The sequence below is a fragment of the Sinohyriopsis cumingii genome, chromosome 7, assembly GCF_028554795.1.
Source record: "Sinohyriopsis cumingii isolate HCF-2022 chromosome 7, ASM2855479v2, whole genome shotgun sequence".
NCBI lineage: Eukaryota > Metazoa > Mollusca > Bivalvia > Unionida > Unionidae > Sinohyriopsis > Sinohyriopsis cumingii.
Window position 1 is genome coordinate 65082150 of NC_142967.1, and position 22814 is coordinate 65104963.

General features: G+C 39.0%; 1 protein-coding gene across 3 annotated transcripts in view; it reads right to left on the bottom strand.

The window, feature by feature from the left end:
* LOC149795412 (uncharacterized) overlaps nt 1-22814 on the bottom strand; it is a 67384-nt gene that overhangs the window by 41510 nt on the left and 3060 nt on the right. For all 3 annotated transcript variants that reach the window (XM_089965193.1, XM_089965192.1, XM_089965194.1), the window contains exon 3: nt 16976-17092. In XM_089965193.1, coding sequence (XP_089821319.1) covers nt 16976-17092 — 117 coding nt within the window. The remainder of the gene's footprint in view (nt 1-16975; nt 17093-22814) is intronic.

Here is a 22814-nt window from a genome sequence, read left to right on the forward strand (position 1 = left end):
TGTCTCTGACTATCTTTCTACTCGCTACAATCAAATCGTTTGGTCTCCATGTTTCCCAGAATTCATTTAACGGCGTTTCCGGAATCACCTCGCGGATTATTTCACACTGAATTCTATCCGGCTGCAATCTGATTAATTTCTTAACCTCGCGCAGTTGTTCATCAAGTGCTCGGTAATCAGTATCGGTTTCTTCATAATAGTCCACAAACCCGCTCAACCAATCATGCGGACCCTCGCCGACAAATGGTGGTGGTTGACCATGGTCGCCACACATGATCACCGCTGTATTCGCGAGCAACAAGCAATCAAGAAACATTTGTAAAACATCTAACGAAACAGTACATATCTCATCCCAGATGATAACCTCAGGAATAAATTTTTCACCCATTCGATCAGGAGTCCACTCACCACCGCTGTATCGAAAAAAGCTGTGATAAGTAACGGCGTCAACATTTCGTTGTTTTATCTCTCGCGCTAGTCTATGGGTCGGTGTAAGCACGATTATACTTGCCCGCGTTCGAAATAATTCAATTGCCCGAGTCGTCTTTCCTGACCCGCCACAGCCGCTTAAATAAACTGTTTTATGTCTACAAATTGGATCAGAACACGGTGGTGCATTAGACCATTCTGACAATTTATCACCGCGTAGGTAATTGTTTTCAACGGTGACATCTGCCGACGGGGAATAATCGCGTCGTATTTCTTTTTTAATTCTCCATGTACCCCAACTCTCGTCCGGACTAGTAAACTCGGCTACGTTTTCCTTATACTTTACGTCAACATAAAACGAATCAACGGCTACTCTAACCGGGGTGTCGGGAAATTTATTTATCGTCGAGAATAAATTGATAGCGGCGTAACCCAGGATAGATGCCCTCAAATGCGGGTATGCTGGGCTGTCTCCATCGCTGTAGGTAACAACTGTACCCAAACTTGTTCTATTGGACAAGAAAGCTGTTTTACAGTTCACGTATCTATTTTTCGCCACTGCGTCCTTGATTACGAAATCATATTCTGCGTCATCTATAATCAGCCGTGAGCAATATCGTTTGTAGTCGCAGTTTTTTCCACCTTGTGTGAACTTACCAATTATTCTTCTACCGAGATCTTTTGCCTCGTGGTTTCGTTGGTTGAATATCCTCCTGGACCATTCGATGATATATTCCTCGTCGGCATCAATGTGTTTTCTGGACTCGTCAATTATGCTATCTAGACGCTCCGGTTCTGGTAACCAGACTTCAGTCTGCGCTCGGTATGATATAATCGCGTCACTGACAATCAACGAAACTAGCATTTTACAATCAATCATATACCGTAGCAGCGCTATTGGCGGCCACTTCTTTTCAGCCATGTGCCTACCGATCCAAATATAGCAACAGCGATGAAGTCCTGCTGCGAATTCAAATGATACTATGCGAGCGAATCCGGTTAAATCAAAATCAGGCAGTGGTCCATTAATAGCAACACGAGTCATTTCATGTCTGGGGTGTCCAAATCGTCTAAAGTACTCAGCGGCGGATCCATACCCGAGAAAACTCGCTGGATAACAGGCAACCATATCAACGGAAATCATAGCGTCGCGGTTGTATTCAGTGTTCCATAGTCCACCGTGATAGTATTCCAAACAACTGGATTGTACATCCGGTAGAAATTCCTTGCGCGTTGGGCTCCACGCATTTTTCTTTGCTGCAACATGAGCCGCAACCGATTGAATCGTGAAACAATTTGTTAGCAGTTGTTCATCATGCACTTCAAATTCCATGGCGGTTTTTTTCATCTTGTTGTGAAACGCTTCAGTGCGGTATAATTCACCGTTTGGTCTTACAAACTGACCAAAAGTATCCGCATCGTTTTCAGCGCTGCGAAGTAACCACACTGACACAGGGTCGTTTTTACACAAACAAGCAATAGCATCAAATAGTTTCCTCTCCGCGAGAAAACCATCTTGTATAAATCCCCCCGGGATATACTTTACTATTCTATCCCGTGGAAACACTGTGATCGCGGGCGTCCACGCGTGTTCGTTATGATCAATAATTTTGATTGGGGTTCCCTTTGATTTGTACTTTGATTCGTGTAATACTTCACCGGTTATCGTTGTAACGGTTATTGGAAATCTCAACGACGTTTCTAATCTCGCTATGTCGCTGATGGTTGCTCCTCGCTCGCGCACTGTCTCCTCCCACTGGTTGATTTTGCTACATCGTAAATCAGTCAATTTGTTTCCTCGACATGCATTTGTAAAATGCTCTATTATTCGTTCTGCTACACAATTTATCCCCGTTGACTGTTTCATCGGCGCTAGTTTTCCGATATCAGGTTTCTTATTTAACGGGTATATTCCATAAACAACTGCTGTTTCAGGATACGCTCGTTCATAGTATGGTCTGTCAATTCCGGTTAACAGCCCCGGCTTGGAGTCGCGGCTAACAATGACTGTTTTCTTGTCGCTGAGAACTGGTTCAAATTTATCACGTATGATCCAATTACCTGATTCCACCCGGACAATAAATTTTACTCTGAAGAAATACTTTTTACCGTCAAGTTGTGATATTATCGTTGCTGCGCGGTTGTCATTCATGGTAGCATCAACAACGCCATCAATTCGAAATGTTGACCAACTATGAGATGCACCATCACGCTTGAATTCATTGATACAATCGCGTATTTTATTTAACAGGGTTCTATCGTTTATTAACGCTTTTGGTGCGTCCTTGAGGGCTCTATCGAGATTGAACTTAATATTTTTCCAGGGCTTAATTGCTGCTAATCTCTCGAACTCATCCATATAATTAAAACAAGTATTTAAATAAAAGAATATAGTATAATGAATCACTGCAAATGGTTGATGATTGGGTCGACAACCCCGTGCAATAAATCATGTAGAGGTGAATTCTGCGGGTATCATTTACAAAGCGTTCGTAATGGTTCTCTTGGCCCCCTCCCGTGCTTGGTTTGTCACGTTGGTGTAAGAGGAAAATCGCAGTTGTGTATCAATTGTGGCGAAAAGCGATACAGAGAGTTAAAACGTTATTACGATAAACGAATTAAAAACACCGTCATTGACCCCACCGCCGACTTCGTCATTAAAACCCCCCAAGACTACGTTGAAAGATTTATAATTAAACCAAATAATAAATTAGACAAATAGTATTATTATATAAATGGACCAAGAATTTCAGCCGCATCCCCTGCTCGTCAATTACGAGGCATCTCGCGACGGCGTTGTCAGAAACCGCAGAGTGAGGAGGCCGGTTGGTACCGTAAATAATCAGGGGTATTTGATATTTAATGCTGGGGGGAAAATTTATCTTGTTCACAGGGTGGTATATGAAGCGTTTAACGGACTGATCAACGACGGTCTCGTTATTGATCATATTGATGGATACCCTCAAAATAACAGACTGTGTAATCTGCAAGCCATCTCCCAGAGTGAAAACAGTAAAAAAGGCCAAACTGGTAAGTGCTCAAAGCAAGCAAGGGGTGTCAAATCGTTTGATACAACAACTCACGAAGAAAAAACATTTCACTCCATGAATGCGGCAGGAAAATATTTCGACATTTGTAGGGCCTCAGTACGATTTGTTGCAGAACGAGTATATGAAACAGCTTTATCGGGTAAAAATGGACACAGAATTCGATTTTCGTATATAAATACCAGCGAGTGACAAGGTCACCGGCGCCTATGGCGCTGACGAAGTCACCGTGACAAGGTCACGTCTGTTTCGGTATCCTACGGTTAACACAACTCGGGATTGATACACGGGGGGTTTCATTTTTTTTTATTTAAAAACAAGATGTTTTATAAGAATAATGAATATCGAAGACATCAATAATATATTAGCCGAGATTTCAAAATCAAAAAATCAAGGAATTGAATTATCTGATGGTCTCGACAGCGAAAAAATATCCGATTATGAGATTATTAACGAACAATCGAAACGGGGGCGTTTTACCCTGGCCCGCGAGTACTTTTTTATAAAACGATTACAACATACGATTAATGAGAACCTGTACCACAATGACGCAAATGCATTCATTGGACTATTTACCGCCGTTGAAATAATACGAAAAAAACTTGGACGTGTTTATGAACGACGCCGGGAGATTTCTAGTAAGATCAAAAACATTAGAAGGATTATAGACGGAGCCCCCGATGGCACACTCGGCGGGAAATTAGAAATTGCGGAGCAATTGCAATAATGGTAGGCGAATCACTTACTACTCGGCTAGCCAGAGAGCGGCTAGCGGCGCTTAAAAAGTTCATACCGTTACGAGACAGGGTCCGAGAACAACTTCAAACGCGGCAACAAATGCAAACTGATTTTGCTGTTGGAAGCGAACAACTCTTTGCCCCGGTAACTAAAGCGACCAAAGATGTTACGGCGGCAACTGTACCCGTTCTCGATGCGCTTGAAAAGATAGCGGCAGAGACAAAACAAACAAAAAGGTCCTTAGAAACACTCCCTGCAAAAATAGCGGCTGCTACAACACGGAGGCCACCACCACTCGCTATAACCGAACCACAAGAACCTTATGTTACAATGGCCCCCGAAGAAGAACTAGGCGCCACCGCAGGAGAACCAGAAGAAGAAATACTGGAAGAAATACTGAAAGAAATACTGGAAGAAAAATAGAAAGGAGAGAATATACCCCGTAATGTGCTTAGAAAGTCCGCAATAGATCAAATCAGGGCCTTCAGCGAGGAAGAATTAGTTAATTTTGCTGCCAACAATTTTGCTAAGGGCACACGAGATAAAAAGCATATCAATAGCGGTTACGAGAAAAATATAAAGACGTTAAAGGATTGGACAAGAATAGTGTATTTAGCAAGTAAACACAGAGATGCATTACCACATCGTGGTGATCCCGATTACGACGCATTCCACAAGAAAGTTGAAAGTAGAACACCAAAAAAAGGAAAAGGATACTCTGTTGGTAAAGAATCCTACGGCGTTACCTGTCCTGGTAGTGTTCTCAGTGATATATCACGGCTGGAAGTACTAATCGGAGGAAAACGAGCCGGAAATAACTCTCCGGAAATAATCAATGAGGCCGCTGATATTTGCAAGCGGCTATTTGCAGGCGGTATCATGGACATTAGTGCATATCGAACGCTCATAGACGAGTTAGTGGATGATTAAAATTATAAAATTGTCGTTTTTGTTAATTTTTGTTAATTTTTGGTCGTTTTTGGTCGTTTTTGGTCGTTTTGACAATTTTTTGAGGGCAAAAACCCCAGGAAATCATTTAGAGAAAATCGATGTTTTTGCTGAAAAATCGAAAAAAAACGACTATAGGCAACAAAAAATGACCAAAAATGACTAAAAATCAAGAAAAAACCAGAACAAAACCGGATTTTTATCGAGGGCAAAAGCCCAAGGAAATTTTGACAAAATTTATTCCGGTTTTTCAACGCGGCGGTGGGAAGGGGGGGTCAATCACTAATTGGAAAACTGGTGTTTTTATAATAAAGATGATCATACATTTCAACCATGATAAACCAGTACTCGTCTACGTGGTAAACTCGCGATTGCCTGTTTACCGCGCGTACTATGGAGATGGCCTCGGTAGCACCATTGCGGGGTTATTTACAAGAATGGCTCCAAAAGTAGCGCCGTTAGCCAAACAATTAGGAATGAAGGCTATTGATGTTATTCGTGATAAGGGTATTAGTGCTATTGGAGATGTTGCCGGAAAGGCGCTTTCAGCCGCGCGGGACAAACTAATGTCGTTGGTGAGAAAACGAAAACAGATGCCATCAACGACAGTGATGCCTGCAAATGTCAGTAAAGTAATAAATAACGCCGTGGAAGAAAAATTAAAGTCGTTGGCGGCTCAGTCATCCACCAAGCGCTCATGAACGCAATAGCGGGCAAGTGGTCTTAAACAGAATTCAAAGAATTTACGACGAAAAAATCGCAATTGAAAACATCAACATGATAAATAATAAAATGTTTGCGCGAACCGCTGATCTCGCGGTTGATATGGATGCCCCAGTGCGCAGGGACGATTCTGTCCGCGATTATCAATTTTATTCCTATCAACCACCACAAGCCGACCTACGATCGCGAATTGAACTTCAAGTCCAAGATACCAGTAAATATTTTTTACCGTGTGAAGCGTTTATCGAAATTGAAGGAGAACTCGTGACAAATGCTGCCGATAATACGCCATACGCAGATGACAATCGTGTTCGAGTTGGTTTCGTCAACAACGGTATCATGGCGTTATTTGAGAGCGCCAGATATCTTATTGACGGGCGAGAAATTGAATCAATAGAACGCGAGGTTGATGTTGCAACGACGATAATTGGGTTAGCGAGATACTCGGACGATTATACAAGATCGGCGGGCCCATCTATGATGTTCGCAAAGGATACCACTAATAACGCTGATCATCTTCAGTACGTTAACGTGCTGGCGAAAAAAGATACCGCAGGTGATCAGGCTGAAGCAGCCAATCCAGACCGCAGAGCAAAACCGGACGCTGATTTCAATATTATGAAAAGTATTAACGATAATTACAATATGGGATTCGCAGCACGAGTAACAATGTTGCAAAGACCACACCGAAAGTTTTCATGCGCGATTCCACTCCATCACATATTTGGGTTTTGCAGAAATGTCAGAAAAGTTATCTATGGGGCTAAGCATACAATCGCGCTAACGCGAAGGGGCGATGATAACAATGCAATATGGCGTGCTGCTGGTGTCGCTGACGGTAAAGTCGTTTTAACTAAAATAGCATTGTGGATGCCGGTGTTGACTCCATCAGTTACCACGGAAGCACGATTGTTATCATTTATGGAACAAGGGGGAAAATCGTTGTTGAGTTGGCTAGCGGTAACAACTGATGCTAAAGAGGATAACGTCGCCGATACGTTTACATGGCACTTGGCATCAAAACAGGGTGTTTCAGCCCCGCGTCATATATTTGTTGCGCTACAGAATAGGGAACGATTGGGTAATCAAGAACGCAGCCATATGATATTTGATCAATTAGGAGTCAGGGATGTTTCGCTGAGAATAAACGGACAACAGGAACCATCCGAGGATATACAGCTTAATTACGGCGACAACCATGTCGCACGTGTGTACCATCGATTGCTGTCATATATGGGTCGTGATCAAAACGTCGACACTGGTTTGCAAATATCACAATTTGATTTTAAAAACCTGTATCCGATTTATTATTTTTCATTGGAACATCTCGATTTAACGAGACAATCCGTCGTTGATATACACTTTAGAGCTCGTATAGCCCCGGGTGGTGTTAATTATAGAGCGGTTGCTGTCATTCTCAGCGATAAATCAATGCTGTTGGAAGGTGTTGGTGGACGAATGAGAATCGTTGATGCGCCAGTAGAAAACATGTAATTGAAAACACAAACGCGTTTACAATAAAATGTCGTATAGTGTTGTCAGTGTAGAGTTGACTGATGGTCAAGTCAAGAAATTACGATCAAAGTCGGCTAAACAATGCGGAACCACAATAACGCTGAAGCCGTCACAGATGGCAGGTGGTAATCATAAGATATCGTTGACGGCGCGTCAAATAAAACATTTCAATAATGCGATGAAGAATAAAAAGGGTGTTCAAATAGATTTTTCGGCCGCAGCGATTAAAAACATGGAAAAGACCGGTGGGATATTTCCGCTGTTAGCTGCGATTCCAGCGTTGATTGCCGCGGCCGCACCAGCAGTGGCTAAGGCGGCGGCGTTAGGAGCCGTTGGTACCGCGGCGGGAATGGCATTGAAAAAGGCAACCGGGAAAGGCTATAAAAAAAAACGATCCGTGGCCGGAAAGGGTCTAAGACTACCGGGAACCCCGTATTCATGGTACTCGGGGAAGGGTCTAAGACTACCGGGAACCGTTTAATGACTCCTATGTCTAATTTTGATTTAATAGATGCCGCCGACGCGTTAGCGATAAAAAACTTCAGAGGTGTTTTTATGAGGGATCAATTACCGGCGGCACCAAGGAATATTGAAACCGGCATAATTAACCTCGATGGGTCCTCCGGAGCGGGAACTCATTGGGTTGCATACGCGATTGATCCGCGTGCGATCGTCTATTTTGATTCATACGGGTTAGCCCCGCCAAACGAGTTCATGCGGTATATCCGGGCGTGTTCAGCCCCGGTTTTTTATTCCACGCTGCCAACACAGCAGTTAAGTGACCCACCGATATGCGGCCGTGAGGTATTGAACGTACTCGCGGAGATTTCATCATCGCGAAAACCACCTCATGTGGTTGTAAACGAATACACTAGTGGGGCCGTAGAGGCCCGGCGGGTTAATTAAAAACACCGTTTTTTTTACAATAACGATGATTGATATTTGGGGACGACCTATTTCGGCGCTGAAGGGATCCACGGAAACGCCCGCCACCGATGACATAAAAAAACTAATCGAGGATGAAATCGCTGATACGTTAAACTTAACCAGTGTTGACCCAGGTGAAATAGTTGTATTTCAAGACCGCCAGGGTAAATTGAAATCCAGTAATGTGTCGCTGGATGACGTTTTAATACGACAGCGTGATGCCGCCGAGAACGCTATCGCGCTGTATACCAGCGACGGACGACTCAAACCGGGTCAACATTTATCGACGATAACATCAATCCAAGACGGTTTTATAAGGTTGGATAGATCTATGACCGAACTTGACACGCAGGTGAAAAAATCTGTCACCGAGGTGAAAAAATCTGTCACCGATATACAACTCACTACCGCTAGTTTTTTTGGGACCCCGACGGTAACCGAACCGAATATTACAACAATAAAAAATACTATTTCGGAGTTTACAACGCTGTCGGGCCAATTTTACACGTTACGAAAAAATGTTAACAGGATCGATGACAACTTTGATAAATTCTTTGGTAAAAAAAATACCAAGCTGGATGAGATTACAACAACTATAAATGATATCACTGCGTATGGACAGGAAATAAAAACAATCAAAGCTGATGTTGCAGCGAACAAAAAAAATGTAGACGCGAATGGACAGGAAATAAAAACAATCAAAACTGATGTTGAAGCGAACAAAAAAAATGTAGACGCGTATGGAGGGGAAATAAGAACAATCAAAACTGATGTTGCAGCGAACAAAGGGAATATAGACGCGTATAGAGGGGAAATAAGAACAACCAAAACTGATGTTGCAGCGAACAAAGGGAATATAGACGCGTATGGAGGGGAAATAGGAACGATCAAAACTGATGTTGCAACGAACAAAAGAAATATAGACGCGAATACAAGGGAAATAAAAACAATCAAAACTGATGTTGCAGCGAACAAAAAAAGTATAGACGCGTATGGAGGGGAAATAAAAACAATCAAAACTGATGTTGCAGCGAACAAAAGAAATATAGACGCGCATACAGGGGGAATAGGAACGATCAAAACTGATGTTGCAGCGAACAAAAGAAATATAGACGCGCATACAGGGGAAATAGGAACGATAAAAACTGATATTGTAGCGAACAAAAAAAGTATAGACGTACATGAACAGAGAATAGGAACGATCAAAACTGATATTGTAGCGAACAAGAATAATATAGACGCGCATGGATGGAGAATAGAAACAGTCAAAACTGATGTTGCAGCGAACAAAAGAAATATAGACGCGCATACAGGGGAAATAGAAACAGTCAAAACTGATGTTGCAGCGAACAAAAGGAATATAGACGCGCATACAGGGGAAATAGAAACAGTCAAAACTGATGTTGCAGCGAACAAAAAAAGTATAGACGCGTATGGAGGGGAAATAGGAACGATCAAAACTGATGTTGCAGCGAACAAAAAAAGTATAACCGAGAATACACAGGAAATAAATACACTCATTACTAAGGTTACAGCGAACAAAAAAAGTATAACCGAGAATACACAGGAAATAAATACACTCATTACTAAGGTTGCAGCGAACAAAAAAAATGTAGACGCGTATGGAGGGGAAATAAGTACACTCATTACTAAGGTTGCAGCAAACAAAAAAAATGTAGACGCGTATGGAGGGGAAATAAATACACTCATTGCTAAGGTTACAGCGAACAAGAATAATATAGACGCGTATACACAGGAAATAGGAACGATCAAAACTGATGTTACAGCGATTAAAGACAGACTACCTAGAATGACAGAGCAACTCGAAAAAATGAAAACACCTCATGGGAGCATCGGCAATAGCGTATACACGGTTCAATACGGATCATTCGATTGGACTCCTACGCGTAATGCAATAGATATCACCGCAATTGTTAAGGGCATTTATCGATTGACGTTGATTTCGGCGATGCAGTTCAGTATATCATCGCCGAGTTCATCTGGGTTTAACAATACAATATCAACAATCATTAACAAGGATACAATCGAACGGTTTATAATTAAAGCCGTTGATAGCAGTCTATTTAGGACAAACATCACATGGTATGCAGAATTTGTAGTGGATCTAAGTGAGTAATTGAAAACACTAGCTCTTTTAAAATAAAATGACCACCAGGGTAATTGAATCAGAGGTATCACCGACGTCACATCAATATCGATTCGATACCGCAAAAGAATTCTCCGCGAGCTTAAAAACGCTTTCCGAACAATACCGCGCAAAAATAAAAAAATACCGTCGTAAAATGACCGCCATCGACGTGGCCGTGTACTCGGTGTCCGGTATAGTAGCTGGTGCCGGTGTCATTTCATCCACAATGACCATGATGGCTCCGATCACCGTTTCAATCGCTATCTCCGCGGCGACAACAATTGCTGAAGTTGCCAACGCAATCACCAGAAAGATATCATCGTGTTCTCAGAAAAAACTCAACGAGTATACAGTAAAACATCAAATAGTATCCGACGCGTACTCGAAATTATCCGGGTTGATCTCGTTGTCGATTGATAATTCGTTCATATCCGATGTTGAATTCTCCACGATGGTCCAGTTGTATGGCTCCGCGATGTCAAAAATCGAAAATTTTCAACTGGAAGCCGGAAACCACTTCAATGGCTTAAAACATTCTCCTGAAAACAAGCAGGTTGTTAATATTCGGTGTTGAAATTGAACACTAAAAACAACGAATAATAATAATGTCGCTGAACCCCGAAGGGTTTCAATTGCTTCAACGGATCGCGGAAAACACCACTCCGGTACAAACAAGTATGATATCGATAACATCAACGAAACCCGAATTCAGTGTAAACTTCCCATCACCGGTTCCAGTGAAGGAAATAGCGCTGGCAAAATTGCGAGTATATCACAGTTGGCCTAATATCCGAGCGGACGCATTTAACGGACAACAACCTAATAACTCGCTGGTTTTTGCATGGACAAATAAACCCGATGGGACCCCAGACTGGAAGGAGGTTACAATACCAACTGGGTCATACCAAATAGAACAAATCAATAAAGAATTTCAACGCAGGATAAAATCGATCACAGGAAAAGAATCAAAAATCGCTATCACGGTTCATGAACCGACGTTATCGTCGACGATTGAAATAAGCACACCGGGGTATATGGTTGATATTTATAACAGTTCGATAAGAACCATACTAGGATGGCCTAAGAATCCACCTCATGGAATCCCCGAGGACTTGCACACGAATGCGCAATCGTATCATGAGATTAATCCCGGGTATCGAAATGATTTGTCTATTATAAAAAACACGTTATTACCCAGTAGGTTTATATTTCAAGACAGGAATACCATGCAATGGTATTTTCCGTATAAGCAAACTCCTGAATCGTCCGCCGTGGTCACAGTTAATTTAAATGATATCGCTAGTGGTTTTATCGAGATTAATCGTAATTACCAATTGCAACTAGAACAGCTACGGAAAACGAAAGCACGAAAACAACTTATATCAGACATGGAATATATCAATGAACGAATCGTTAAAACAATATCCGCTAACAGCGATGATAATAAACAAAAATTCCTAACCGAGTATAATATCACAGAAGCCGATTTACCCGATTTCAAGTTTCCAGGATACAACGCGCCAGAACTAAGAAAATCATTAAGAGATTTTCTCGGTCCATCAACTATCCTCAGACACGATAATGGAGAGGGTGGTAGGCATATTGCCCCGTACAACGTAAATATCGCATCGGTGATAGCGATTAATCTAGTGTGTGATGTTATCGAAGGGAGTTACCAGGTGGATACCAAGCAATCAAATCAGGCTCAACAGGGGTATATCCTTTATTCATTTTCACCAACAGCCCCTCCGGGATTTTTAATCGTTGAGAGTCCGATTAATCCGGTCTATATGCGATGCCATAATCGGTTTTTAACAAGAATTAATTTCAGACTTACCGATCAGTCGAATAACCTAATTGATCTACAAGAGGAGGAGTTAGTGATCACTCTGTTTATAAGATCATTGTAACTCTTAGCAGCAGGGAGGGCGATGACATCGACGCGGTCGTCGCGTTTGTTTACCAGGCGCTGACGACGCTGGGATCGGCGCGCAGAAGGTATTAATTAAACCAAATGACGTTCCGAACAATTGTCAATTTGGCCCCCTCGACGATGACAACGATGACGTCGTCGTTTTTTTTTACCAGGCGCTGACGACACCGGATCCGCTGAGTGCAGAAAGTATTAATTAAACCAAATGACGATTGAACAAAATGTCCGATTCGCCCTCCCTGCTGCTATACTATCTTAACTGTGACATCTGATTGACGTGCCCTGTATCGTACACACACTTAACTGTGACATCTGATTGACTACATTGTATAGTAAATACACTATCTTAACTGTGACATCTGATTGACGTACATTGTATAGTACATATACTATCTTAACTGGCCATACACTGTCATAGTATGTGAGTACTTCTCATATCGTAATGTTCGGCTAGTTTAACATCGTGCCCAGAATACCTAACACTTAGTAGCTACTATATGGAGTTATTGTTTCCTGTATGAGTCGTGTTATTGGGTATTCAGTTACTACTGGGTATTCTCTTGTTACTGAGTATTCCGTTAAGAAATTTGAATGTAATCTATATTTTATGTTATTTACTATTACCATAAATATATGCAATATCGCTTTATCTCCCATTTTAGTTTTGTTTTACTTCAGTCATCATGTATTTTTATATATAGTCTTGGCCCAATTATGTAAGCATTATATAGATTCCTAAATATACTGGGTATAGTATTTATTTTGGTCATGCCGTTGTTTAATTTCCATTTCTTGTTTGCTTTGCCTATGTAAATTGTTCATTACCCAATGACAAAAAAGATTCCTTAGCTCAAACAATAAAAACGTGAGTAATCACTAAGCAGTCTTTCAAAACATTTTTTAACATTTGTGCCTAATACCACCAAATCAATGCGCTCTTTACACTAGATTCCCAGGTATATCGAAGGAAATAAAATAGGAATGCCAACCAACAGCACAAATATTATATAATAACACAAAAGTTGCAGAAAATAAACCGTTTGCATATTATAAAGACACCTATTGGTTCCTGCATTTGCAAACACTTGGTGAATTTAACTTAAATGATTATGTAAAGTCCAAAGTTCTCTGCTTGACAAACCGTACCCCAGTTTCTTTGCTACCAATTTACTCAACCTAACTATCGTCTAGTTACATATTATTATTATTATTATTATATTCCTTTATAATGTAATTGCAGTTATTCCTTTGTTTCTTGTGATGGACACTATATACGTGATGTAAAGACAGAATTGAATACTATACAAACCGTCTCCTCTCCATACATTCTAACTAGGTCATTCCAAGCAAAACAACACTATGGTTCAGCTTGCTTGCATCTAATTTGTTCGGCTTATCCACAGATAATAAGCCCCTTTTGAAACATATATTTTTCTTCCATTATTTTGTTACCTTGCCTTTATTTCGTTAGCTCCGGACAGTTTATACTTGTCTGTGCCAAATTTAAATATATTTTGCTCTACGCGAGTTTTTTATTGTATGTGCTATATCTGAGGAAGTTCAGTTTTGACCTTGAGGAAGACGTTGCTTAAGGTTTTAGTCATATATAAACTTCACGTGTGTGTGTGTGTGTGTACATTTTCCTTTCATGTGTTGTCTTGATAACAAAACTGAGTTAATTATAAACGTACATATGTTATATCCTCCATCAAATCTATGTTTTCGTTGATCCAGTTGATAAGATGTCTGTGAAGGTTCTACGAAATTTATCAAAACATGTCCTGGTGATATTTATTCCGAGGCCTGGAATTCCATAAAGAAAAAGTCAGAGTAGTTATTGAATTCCTAGTTATGCAGAATCTCTGTACCAAAGTAAGTAATCACGTCATCCAAAACTTTATATGTATATGCACATTTTGTTTGTTTGTAAAGTTTGTTTGCTATTCGCTTTTTGTTATTGTCGTTTTTAGTTCATATGTTTTGGACATTTAGTTGTTTTGGGGTGTTGTGTGTCCATTTGTTGGTCCTTGCTCTTCGCGTCTTATTTCCTTTGTTATAATTGGCCTACTATTTATATTACTAAAAACAGCACCTCTTGAAACTTACGCGATATATATGACATAATATGAAAGTGGCGATTTAAAACACATCTATCAGAAAGTTAGTATATTATCGTTGCTTTAAACATTAAACATTCGAAGTTAACATTAAATTAAATTGATGTAAACGTCAATTCTCAGTTTCGCTGTTTGTCAGAAATCTCTCTGATACGTACGAAGGTGCGTCTATAAATATTTGCGTAGATAGATATATAGATAGATAGAGATCGATTGATAGATACATATATAGATACTTAACAGACAGATAGACAGACCAGTGTTTAACGTAATCTGTTATCTTGAATCTAGTTTTCAACTTGTGTCCTTTCTTGCATACATGAAAAGCTTCGTTTCGTTGTGGGAAAAGTTGAATATAACAATTTGGTTTGATTTTAGGGGTTAACGCCAATTTTCAGTACACGATCGGCTATATATGACAGCCCGTACATTGTTGTGCTGAAAGTGCCGAAACAACCACCGACTCATGCGAAGCTATTGGCAAGCTTTCTCACAAACCACGCGAACAGAGGAAAGATGCTTGGGTCATATGAACATACCATAGTAGACGCTAAGAACGAATTTGGAATGACGAATAACATAAAATATATGAGCTAAAATAATCGAAGTATTGTTTCCTCAACTGGTCCCTTTCTGACTGAAATAGTTATTTTACACACAAACGCCCTCTCTCTCTCTCGCTCTTACACACACACACACACACACACACACACACACACACACACACACACACACACACGCAATATATGTATAGTATGTATGCTGTTTCTTTGATATAAACATTTTCTATTAACAGGAACCCAGGCTTACCCAGCTTCATTCTAGTGAAAAATGTATAAAAGTGTTACATCAAGGACACAACGTACGTACTATAAATATATTTTATTTATACCACATACAAATACACATACATTGTTCCTAAGGAGTTTATGATTTACTACAGGATACTGTGCATTGACGGAGGAATTTAACTTTTCACATCCGTTCCAGTGTAACCGCTACAAAATGTAGTTCTGCGTATATTTTAGTTCTTCACAATTCTTCTGGAAATTGTTCATTTGCTTCTTTTTGAAGAACTTGTATTTCATTTATATTGGAGACATAAATAATAGAGACTCTTTGGATTTTGAACATGAATGTTGGTCTAAATGAAATACGCAGAGCTCTACAAACATTACATGGCTAGTCTCCCAAACAGTGATAGCTCGACCATTCGATCAATGGACGAGTTATTGGAAGCCAGTAGGAAATAATTTAAGGCTGAACAAAATTACGAACCGACAAGATGAAATTAGAAAATTGATTGTATTTGCAACTGATTTAAGTCATTATTGTGTTTTACATTCTGTCGCTCCGCCAATTTTACAATCAGAAGTCCAAACACAATGTCGTATGCCATTGGCAAATATCTATGACATTATTTTGTCACGGATTTTCAGCCGTGATTTGCGAAGATGATACAGAGAGAGAGAGAGAGAGAGAGAGAGAGAGAGAGATATTATGAAATTATGTATATTCCAATTTTTAGATTGCAGATTTGTATCATTAGTATTCTGTGACACTGAAGTAATCTCCCATGGAAAGTGTACATATACTATGATAACGATTCGAATTTTTCTGTAAGTTTAAGATCAAGTTTAAGCTCAGATTCTTTCTTTCTCTCACACCACAAATTTCCACTTAAACTAGCCCCACAGAGAGAGATGATTTTGATAAAATTGTGTAACATATTTAATTCACTACAAACGGCGATTATTATTTTTTTCTCTTTACACATAAAAGGAAATTCATCACTGATCTAGAGAGTATAAAATCAATAGTCTACATCTGACAGCATAATTGTATGCATTTTTATACGCCATGGGCGAATCACAATATTGATTTACCAACAGTATCTCTATATCAAATTGTTTTTATGAAAACACATTTTAACACACACAGATACACACACACACACACAACGCAGAGTTATATATACTAAATGGAAGCGGCCGTTTTTATGTGTTTTACGCATAGAGATGTGTTTGAAATACTACCAGCAAAGAGTCCATGGCAATATTAAATACATATAGATATTTCAAGTGACTATCGATAAATGACATAAGCGTGAAAACTCTTATGGAACTCGATTCTGGATTACCCGAACTAGAGAAATAGAACAAAATCATACTTTTCAATTAAAGATCTGTCAAGTGAGTTCAAAATCTCAGGTTACGTACCTTTCCCCTCACACCACTCCGCGTAATCGAACTACTTGGTTATGTCAAAATATTTCGCCTTCTGGAAGCTAGAATGCACGTTTGCCAAGATTGAAATCGGTATCTGAAGATGTGTGTGTGTGTGTGTGTGTGTGTGTGTGTGTGTGTGTGTGTGCCTCCAATTGTCTATTGATGACTAAAATTACTTTGCATTCATGTGCTTCAGTAAATGTACTTAGAAATCTACATACTTGGTTTCACTGGAGTCCGTTGACTGTAGTGAGCCTCAGTTGAAACTTGATGTAGTTGGGTCCTTGTCATATTACCCTGTAGCGTAACAGGATTCATGGCGCTAGTAGTAGCAGTACCTGTTTATTATATATTTCATAATGAGATATTGAAAAATATTAGTGAAAGAAAAATTGTATAGCCACAGTAGAACTACTTTCTTTTTCCATCGCGGAGCTATATCTGTTCTTAGGTATGTTATTTTGGAACTGAACGTCCTTACTTCAGCCTACTTTATTTTATTTCCTCTTCTCCTTCTGTCCCTCCAATCCTTCCTATTTCTCACTTACAATCAGGATGATTAGATTATTACTCTTTACAGACTGTCGATCTATACAAGTAATCAATTAAAAGGCGGCATCAATAATGATGCATAGGAACCACAAACAACACAAAGCAGGTTTCAATTATTAACGTTTTATGATTAATTTTTCTCATGAATCATGCAAATTAACAGTGACGGACCTGTTGATATTCGGTAGTCTGTATCATCCATACGATATCGTATACATGTTAGATTCGACGGAAAATGGTATAGATTTTTAAGAAAACCTTGTTATTACATATAGTAATCACGTTGTTTAAGTAGCTATTTTAACTGTCATCAAAATGAAATATTTTCTGAATGTGATAGAAAAATTAAGCATGATAGATTGCAAACCTAATAAGAAAGATAATTGAAATACGGGTGTAGCCTCTGAATCCCAAATAGACCGCACGTCTGTCAAGAACAAAAATTAACGTCGCGAATTAAAACTAAACAAATGTAAGCACTCAATCATTAAACTCGGTTGCTTAATACTGTTGCTCTCTGAAGTCTGTTGCAGCATTATGTCAAGCTGCTATGTTGCATCAATGTTCGCTGTATCAATGTATGAATGAAAGGTGTGAAAAACTAAGCAAGCTATTAGTTTTTGAATGAAAACATTCATTCATATGCCGATACACACTATTTGACGTATTATATATCCAATATAAATTGATTTTTTGGTCTTTGGTATATTTTCCTGTAGTGTAACATGATGTATGGTGCTAGCAGTAGTACCTGTTTATTATATGTTTGGACATGTATATTTTGTTAAATGTCGGCGATATGTCTGAAGTACATTCAGACACTGTATACAACAAGCGTTGTCCTTGGACAAAATCATGGAATAATATGTAAAGTCATTAGGCATCATTACACCAGTGTTTGACACAAGACATAACACTGATCTACAAGTTTTTAGAAGTCGTCTGATTCAGAGATAAAATATCCTATTTGTTATGGATTTTGATGCGCTGAATTCAAATATGACAATTAAAACAATTGAGTGGATACTGTTGCAAAGATATATAAGTTTATACATTTTACGTTTATGTATATTGAATAAATAGTAGAGTTTATTCATAAATTGTAAGCTTATGTCTTTTCATGTGTTTAGGGCTGCTTTACACGATCATATTTCACATGTCTTGTTTATGTAACACTTTTAAAAAAACAGCAAATGAGAAATATAAATAAAAGTTATTATTGTTTCATATTTTCAAAGGTTTCCTTCACATGGACTACACAATCACCTGGAATTGATAGCAAAACATTGCCATTCAGCGGCAAAACAGATTTAAAACTCGTCTTTGATGAATCAGTGAACAGTCTCCACTCATGTGAAGCATGAACTATGTTGAAGACTGCCATCACACTGGGCTACAAAATCACCTTCCATGAAGTAGAATAGGACTATATCCTTTTGACGGTCATGGAACATGGAAACCCTAGCATCAGCTGCCATGCGATTCCACTTCTTTAGTCTGGAGTCTAATATCTCTGCCTTACTCTTGGATAGTTCCAAATCCATGACAAGGTCATTCAGTTCACCTTGTGTTATGAGGTGATGGTTCAGAGGAGGAGGATAAGAGAAAATATGAGTCATGTGACATTGATGGTTCAGGAATAGAAGTTTCATCCTGTTGCTCTTCCTCATATGATTTAAGTGAGAATGATTCAGGTTTATCAGGAATAGGCAGTTCTTCTCAGTCGGGTACTGGGCGTAAAGCTGATTGAATGTTTGGATAATGCACGGTCCCCTTTTTCTTCTTTGACACATCATTCCTAATTTGAGGCACCATGCAGAAGTAACAATTGCTGATATAAACTGTTGGTTCTCTCCAAATCACTGGCATTGCAAAAGGCATAGATTTCCTTTTCCAGTTCAGCCACTGGCAAAGATTTGTTGCACAAGTGTTGCAGCATATCTTTGGAGCCCACCTCTTGTCCTGATCTCCAATTTCGCAGCAAAAAGGAAGATAGGATTTCTTAACAATAGTGCGCTTTTGTGATGCAAACATCAACTCACCACAAACATAGCAAAAGTTATCTGCATTATTTACATAAGCACGATCCATCTCTGCACACTTTGGCTAAACATAAATGTGTCCCTTTGCAAAATCAGACAACGAAAAATAAGAGAGATTTGTGGAGCTGATATATGACAATTTGTCCAGCATAGTGATGTAAGCTTAGTTATGATTGCATCATCCATGACGTCTAGGAATAACATTATGCAATTTATATCATGTATGACGCAATACCAGCTTAAGATTAAATCATTGATTGTTTTGCCTATTAAGCAAGTACCGTCCAAATCCAGTCATATATTTATTCAAAGATCCAGTCAATGATGATTTTTAGGCACTTCCGGTTTAAGTTGACATCCATTCCCATTATAACTCACGTACCCTCCCGAATCCCAAGTCAGTGGTCATATATACGGACCCAGTAACATACCTTTAAAACTAGAACCAATCAGCAATTGTAAGCATCAATTTCGTTCTCAGTGACCCAGAATTAGTAAAGTTTGACTACATTTATATTGAAGTGTCTTTGCTGTAGACCAGTGTAATAAATGCGTTTATGAACCCAGGGAATGCGTTCTCGTTCCAATATTGCAAACGTTTCTAACATTTAAAATCAAACTCAAAAGAAAAATCTGAAACCTGATTGGTTATCGCCAAAATCCTGACTAATGAATATTTAGAATCCTGACTGAGTCCAAGTCTGATTGTGAGAATTGTGTGAAATCTTGTTACCTATTTGTATTAACATGTTTAATTTCAGTGCTTTAAAGTAAAAGCTGTGAATTTTGCAAATATATTCTAAACAATAAGAACAAGACCACACTCAGGAATATGCAATGCATACAAATAAAATTAATGACTACTTCGACATTAAGACAAAGACCACTCAGGAATATGCAGGGTATACGAATAAAATCAATGACTACTTCTATCTTAATCTAATCGATGAAATACCTGTTATATTTAGGAACCTTTGCTCCATTACAGTGTCCTCTCTTACAACTTTGTATAGTCCTACATCTCTCTGGTTGACATTCTGTATGATGATTGTGCATAGTGTATCAAATTGGGCTCCTGAACATCTTAGACGGCTAGCAAATTGTGTACCAGGGAACAAATGGCATTCACATTCAAGAATGATGGAAACCTTCAGGTCATCGCAATATAAGAAGGATAGTTTGGATGGTTTACTAAATTCAATGACGACGTTCTCTCCAACATAACCTCTCGCTACCTCACCTTGTTCTTGTTCAACATAAACAAAACGGATTTGAAATTTAAAAATGTATTCCACTGTCATGGAACTTAAAAAACGAAACTTCTTTTGGGTCGATAATGGATGTAGTTAAGTCATTAATTAAGCAGGTAATTTGTGTTAGCTTTTGATTTAAATGTATACTTATAAAATTACACACGCTTTGTAAGACAACGACGGACAATTGATTTGTTAAAAGCGCAAGAATATCAAAATTCCCAAAACAGCGTGTTTTTTTGAAAATATATTTATGACCTAACATCCAGAATCTGGAGATACAGTTAAGATGTCTGTCAATTATTTCATCTTTAAGATGAGTAGGAAATAGTGCATCATTTGCTTGATATGATGAAGATATTTCAAGCGCAATATTCTGCGACGTAAACGTTTGAACAACAACAACTTAGGTATATCTATGATATTTTAACAGTGTCACATAATTTCGATTGAATGATTAGTTTTCTGTTTATTTTCTCGCCGCTTTATGATCTAAAGGACCAGGTTACAAATCATCACCAGTCCAGTGTAACCTGGTATTAACATAAATAACGAAAACGATATAGCAGAATATAACAAGCAAGCAAGCAAACTTGAATTCTTTTCTTATCTTTAGATCCGAATGAGAAATCGATTTAAAAACTAATAATCTATACAGACTCCTTCTACATCTACATATTCCTTCTACTAAAATACATACAAATTACTTTTACATCTTACAACACCACGAAATTAAAATGCAAAACGTTGTGTGCAATAATTGAGAATGGAAGACAAGAAAATATCTGTGAACATTAGTACTGCTTTCAGAATATAACAATAGTGCACCTAACGGATTTCAAATTATAGAGATCTTATAATATTTGCCGCGGTCGATAATTTGCCGTAGTGTGAAGGAAGAAATCTAGCCCTTGTTTTCGGAGTCTTTCAAGTGTGCTCAGGGAAACAATTGAAACGGTGGGCTCCAATGACTGTCGGAGTGCCCAATCGCTCTTTATGTACTAGGAATCTCTCACACGATTTTACCATTCACCGAGAAAGTGGCATTACTTTGAGTATCCAGTCTGCAGACCAAGCAAGAGGGCAAGAACATTGAAATCGCCACAAAGCTGCTACTGATTTTAATCATAGTTTATGTATCGCAAAAGTTGTTTCGTGTTTTCAAAGGTACCTTCACATGGACTGCACGACCAAATGGAATTGATGGCAAAACATTGCCATTAAGCAGCTAAACCGATTTAAGACTCGTCTTTGATGAATCAATGAACAGTCTCCTCTCATCCGGATCATGAACTATGTTGAGGCCTGCCATCACACCACAGATGTTATTGCAGGCTACAAGATCAGCTTCCATGAAGAAGGATGGAACTATATCCTTTTGACGGTCAACAGCTTTGCCTTACTCTTGGATAGTTCCAGATCCCTGACAAGGTCATTCAGTTCACCTTGTGTTATGAAGTGATGGTTCAGAGGAAGAGGATGAGCGTATAACTGATTTAATGTTTGGATAATGCACAGTCCTATTTGTCTTCTTTGACACACCTTTCCTAACTTGATGCACCATGTAGAAGTAACAATTGCTGATATGAACTCTTGTCTGTCTCCATATCATCGGCGTTGCAAAAGGCATAGATTTCCTTTTCCTGTTCAGCCTCTGGCAAAGATATGTTGCACAAGTGTTGCAGCATATCTTTGGGTCCCAGCTCTTGTCCTGATCTCTCAGTTTGCAGCAAAAAAGGAAGATAGGCATTCTTAACAATTGTGCGCCTTTCTGATGCAAAATCCACTTCACCACAAACATAACAGAAGTTATCTGCATTGTTCACATAAGTACGATTCATCTCTGCTCACTTTGGCTAAACATAAATGTGTCCCTTTGCAAAATCAGATGTTAACAAATAAGAGAGCACGAAACTGTATGATTTCTAGAGCTGTTATACGACAACGTGATCAGTAGAGTGATATAAGCTTAGTTATGATTGCATCATCCATGACATCTAAGATTAATATAATACAATTTTTATCATGTATGACGTTAAACTAGCTTCAGATTGCATCATTCATTGTTTTGCCTTAAAAGCAAGTACTGTGTCCAAATCCAGTCATATATTTTTATTCATAGATACAATGATATTTTTTTATAGACATTTCTGGTTTAAGTTGAGATCCCTTCCCATTATAACTCACGTGCCCTCCCGAATCCCATGTCAATG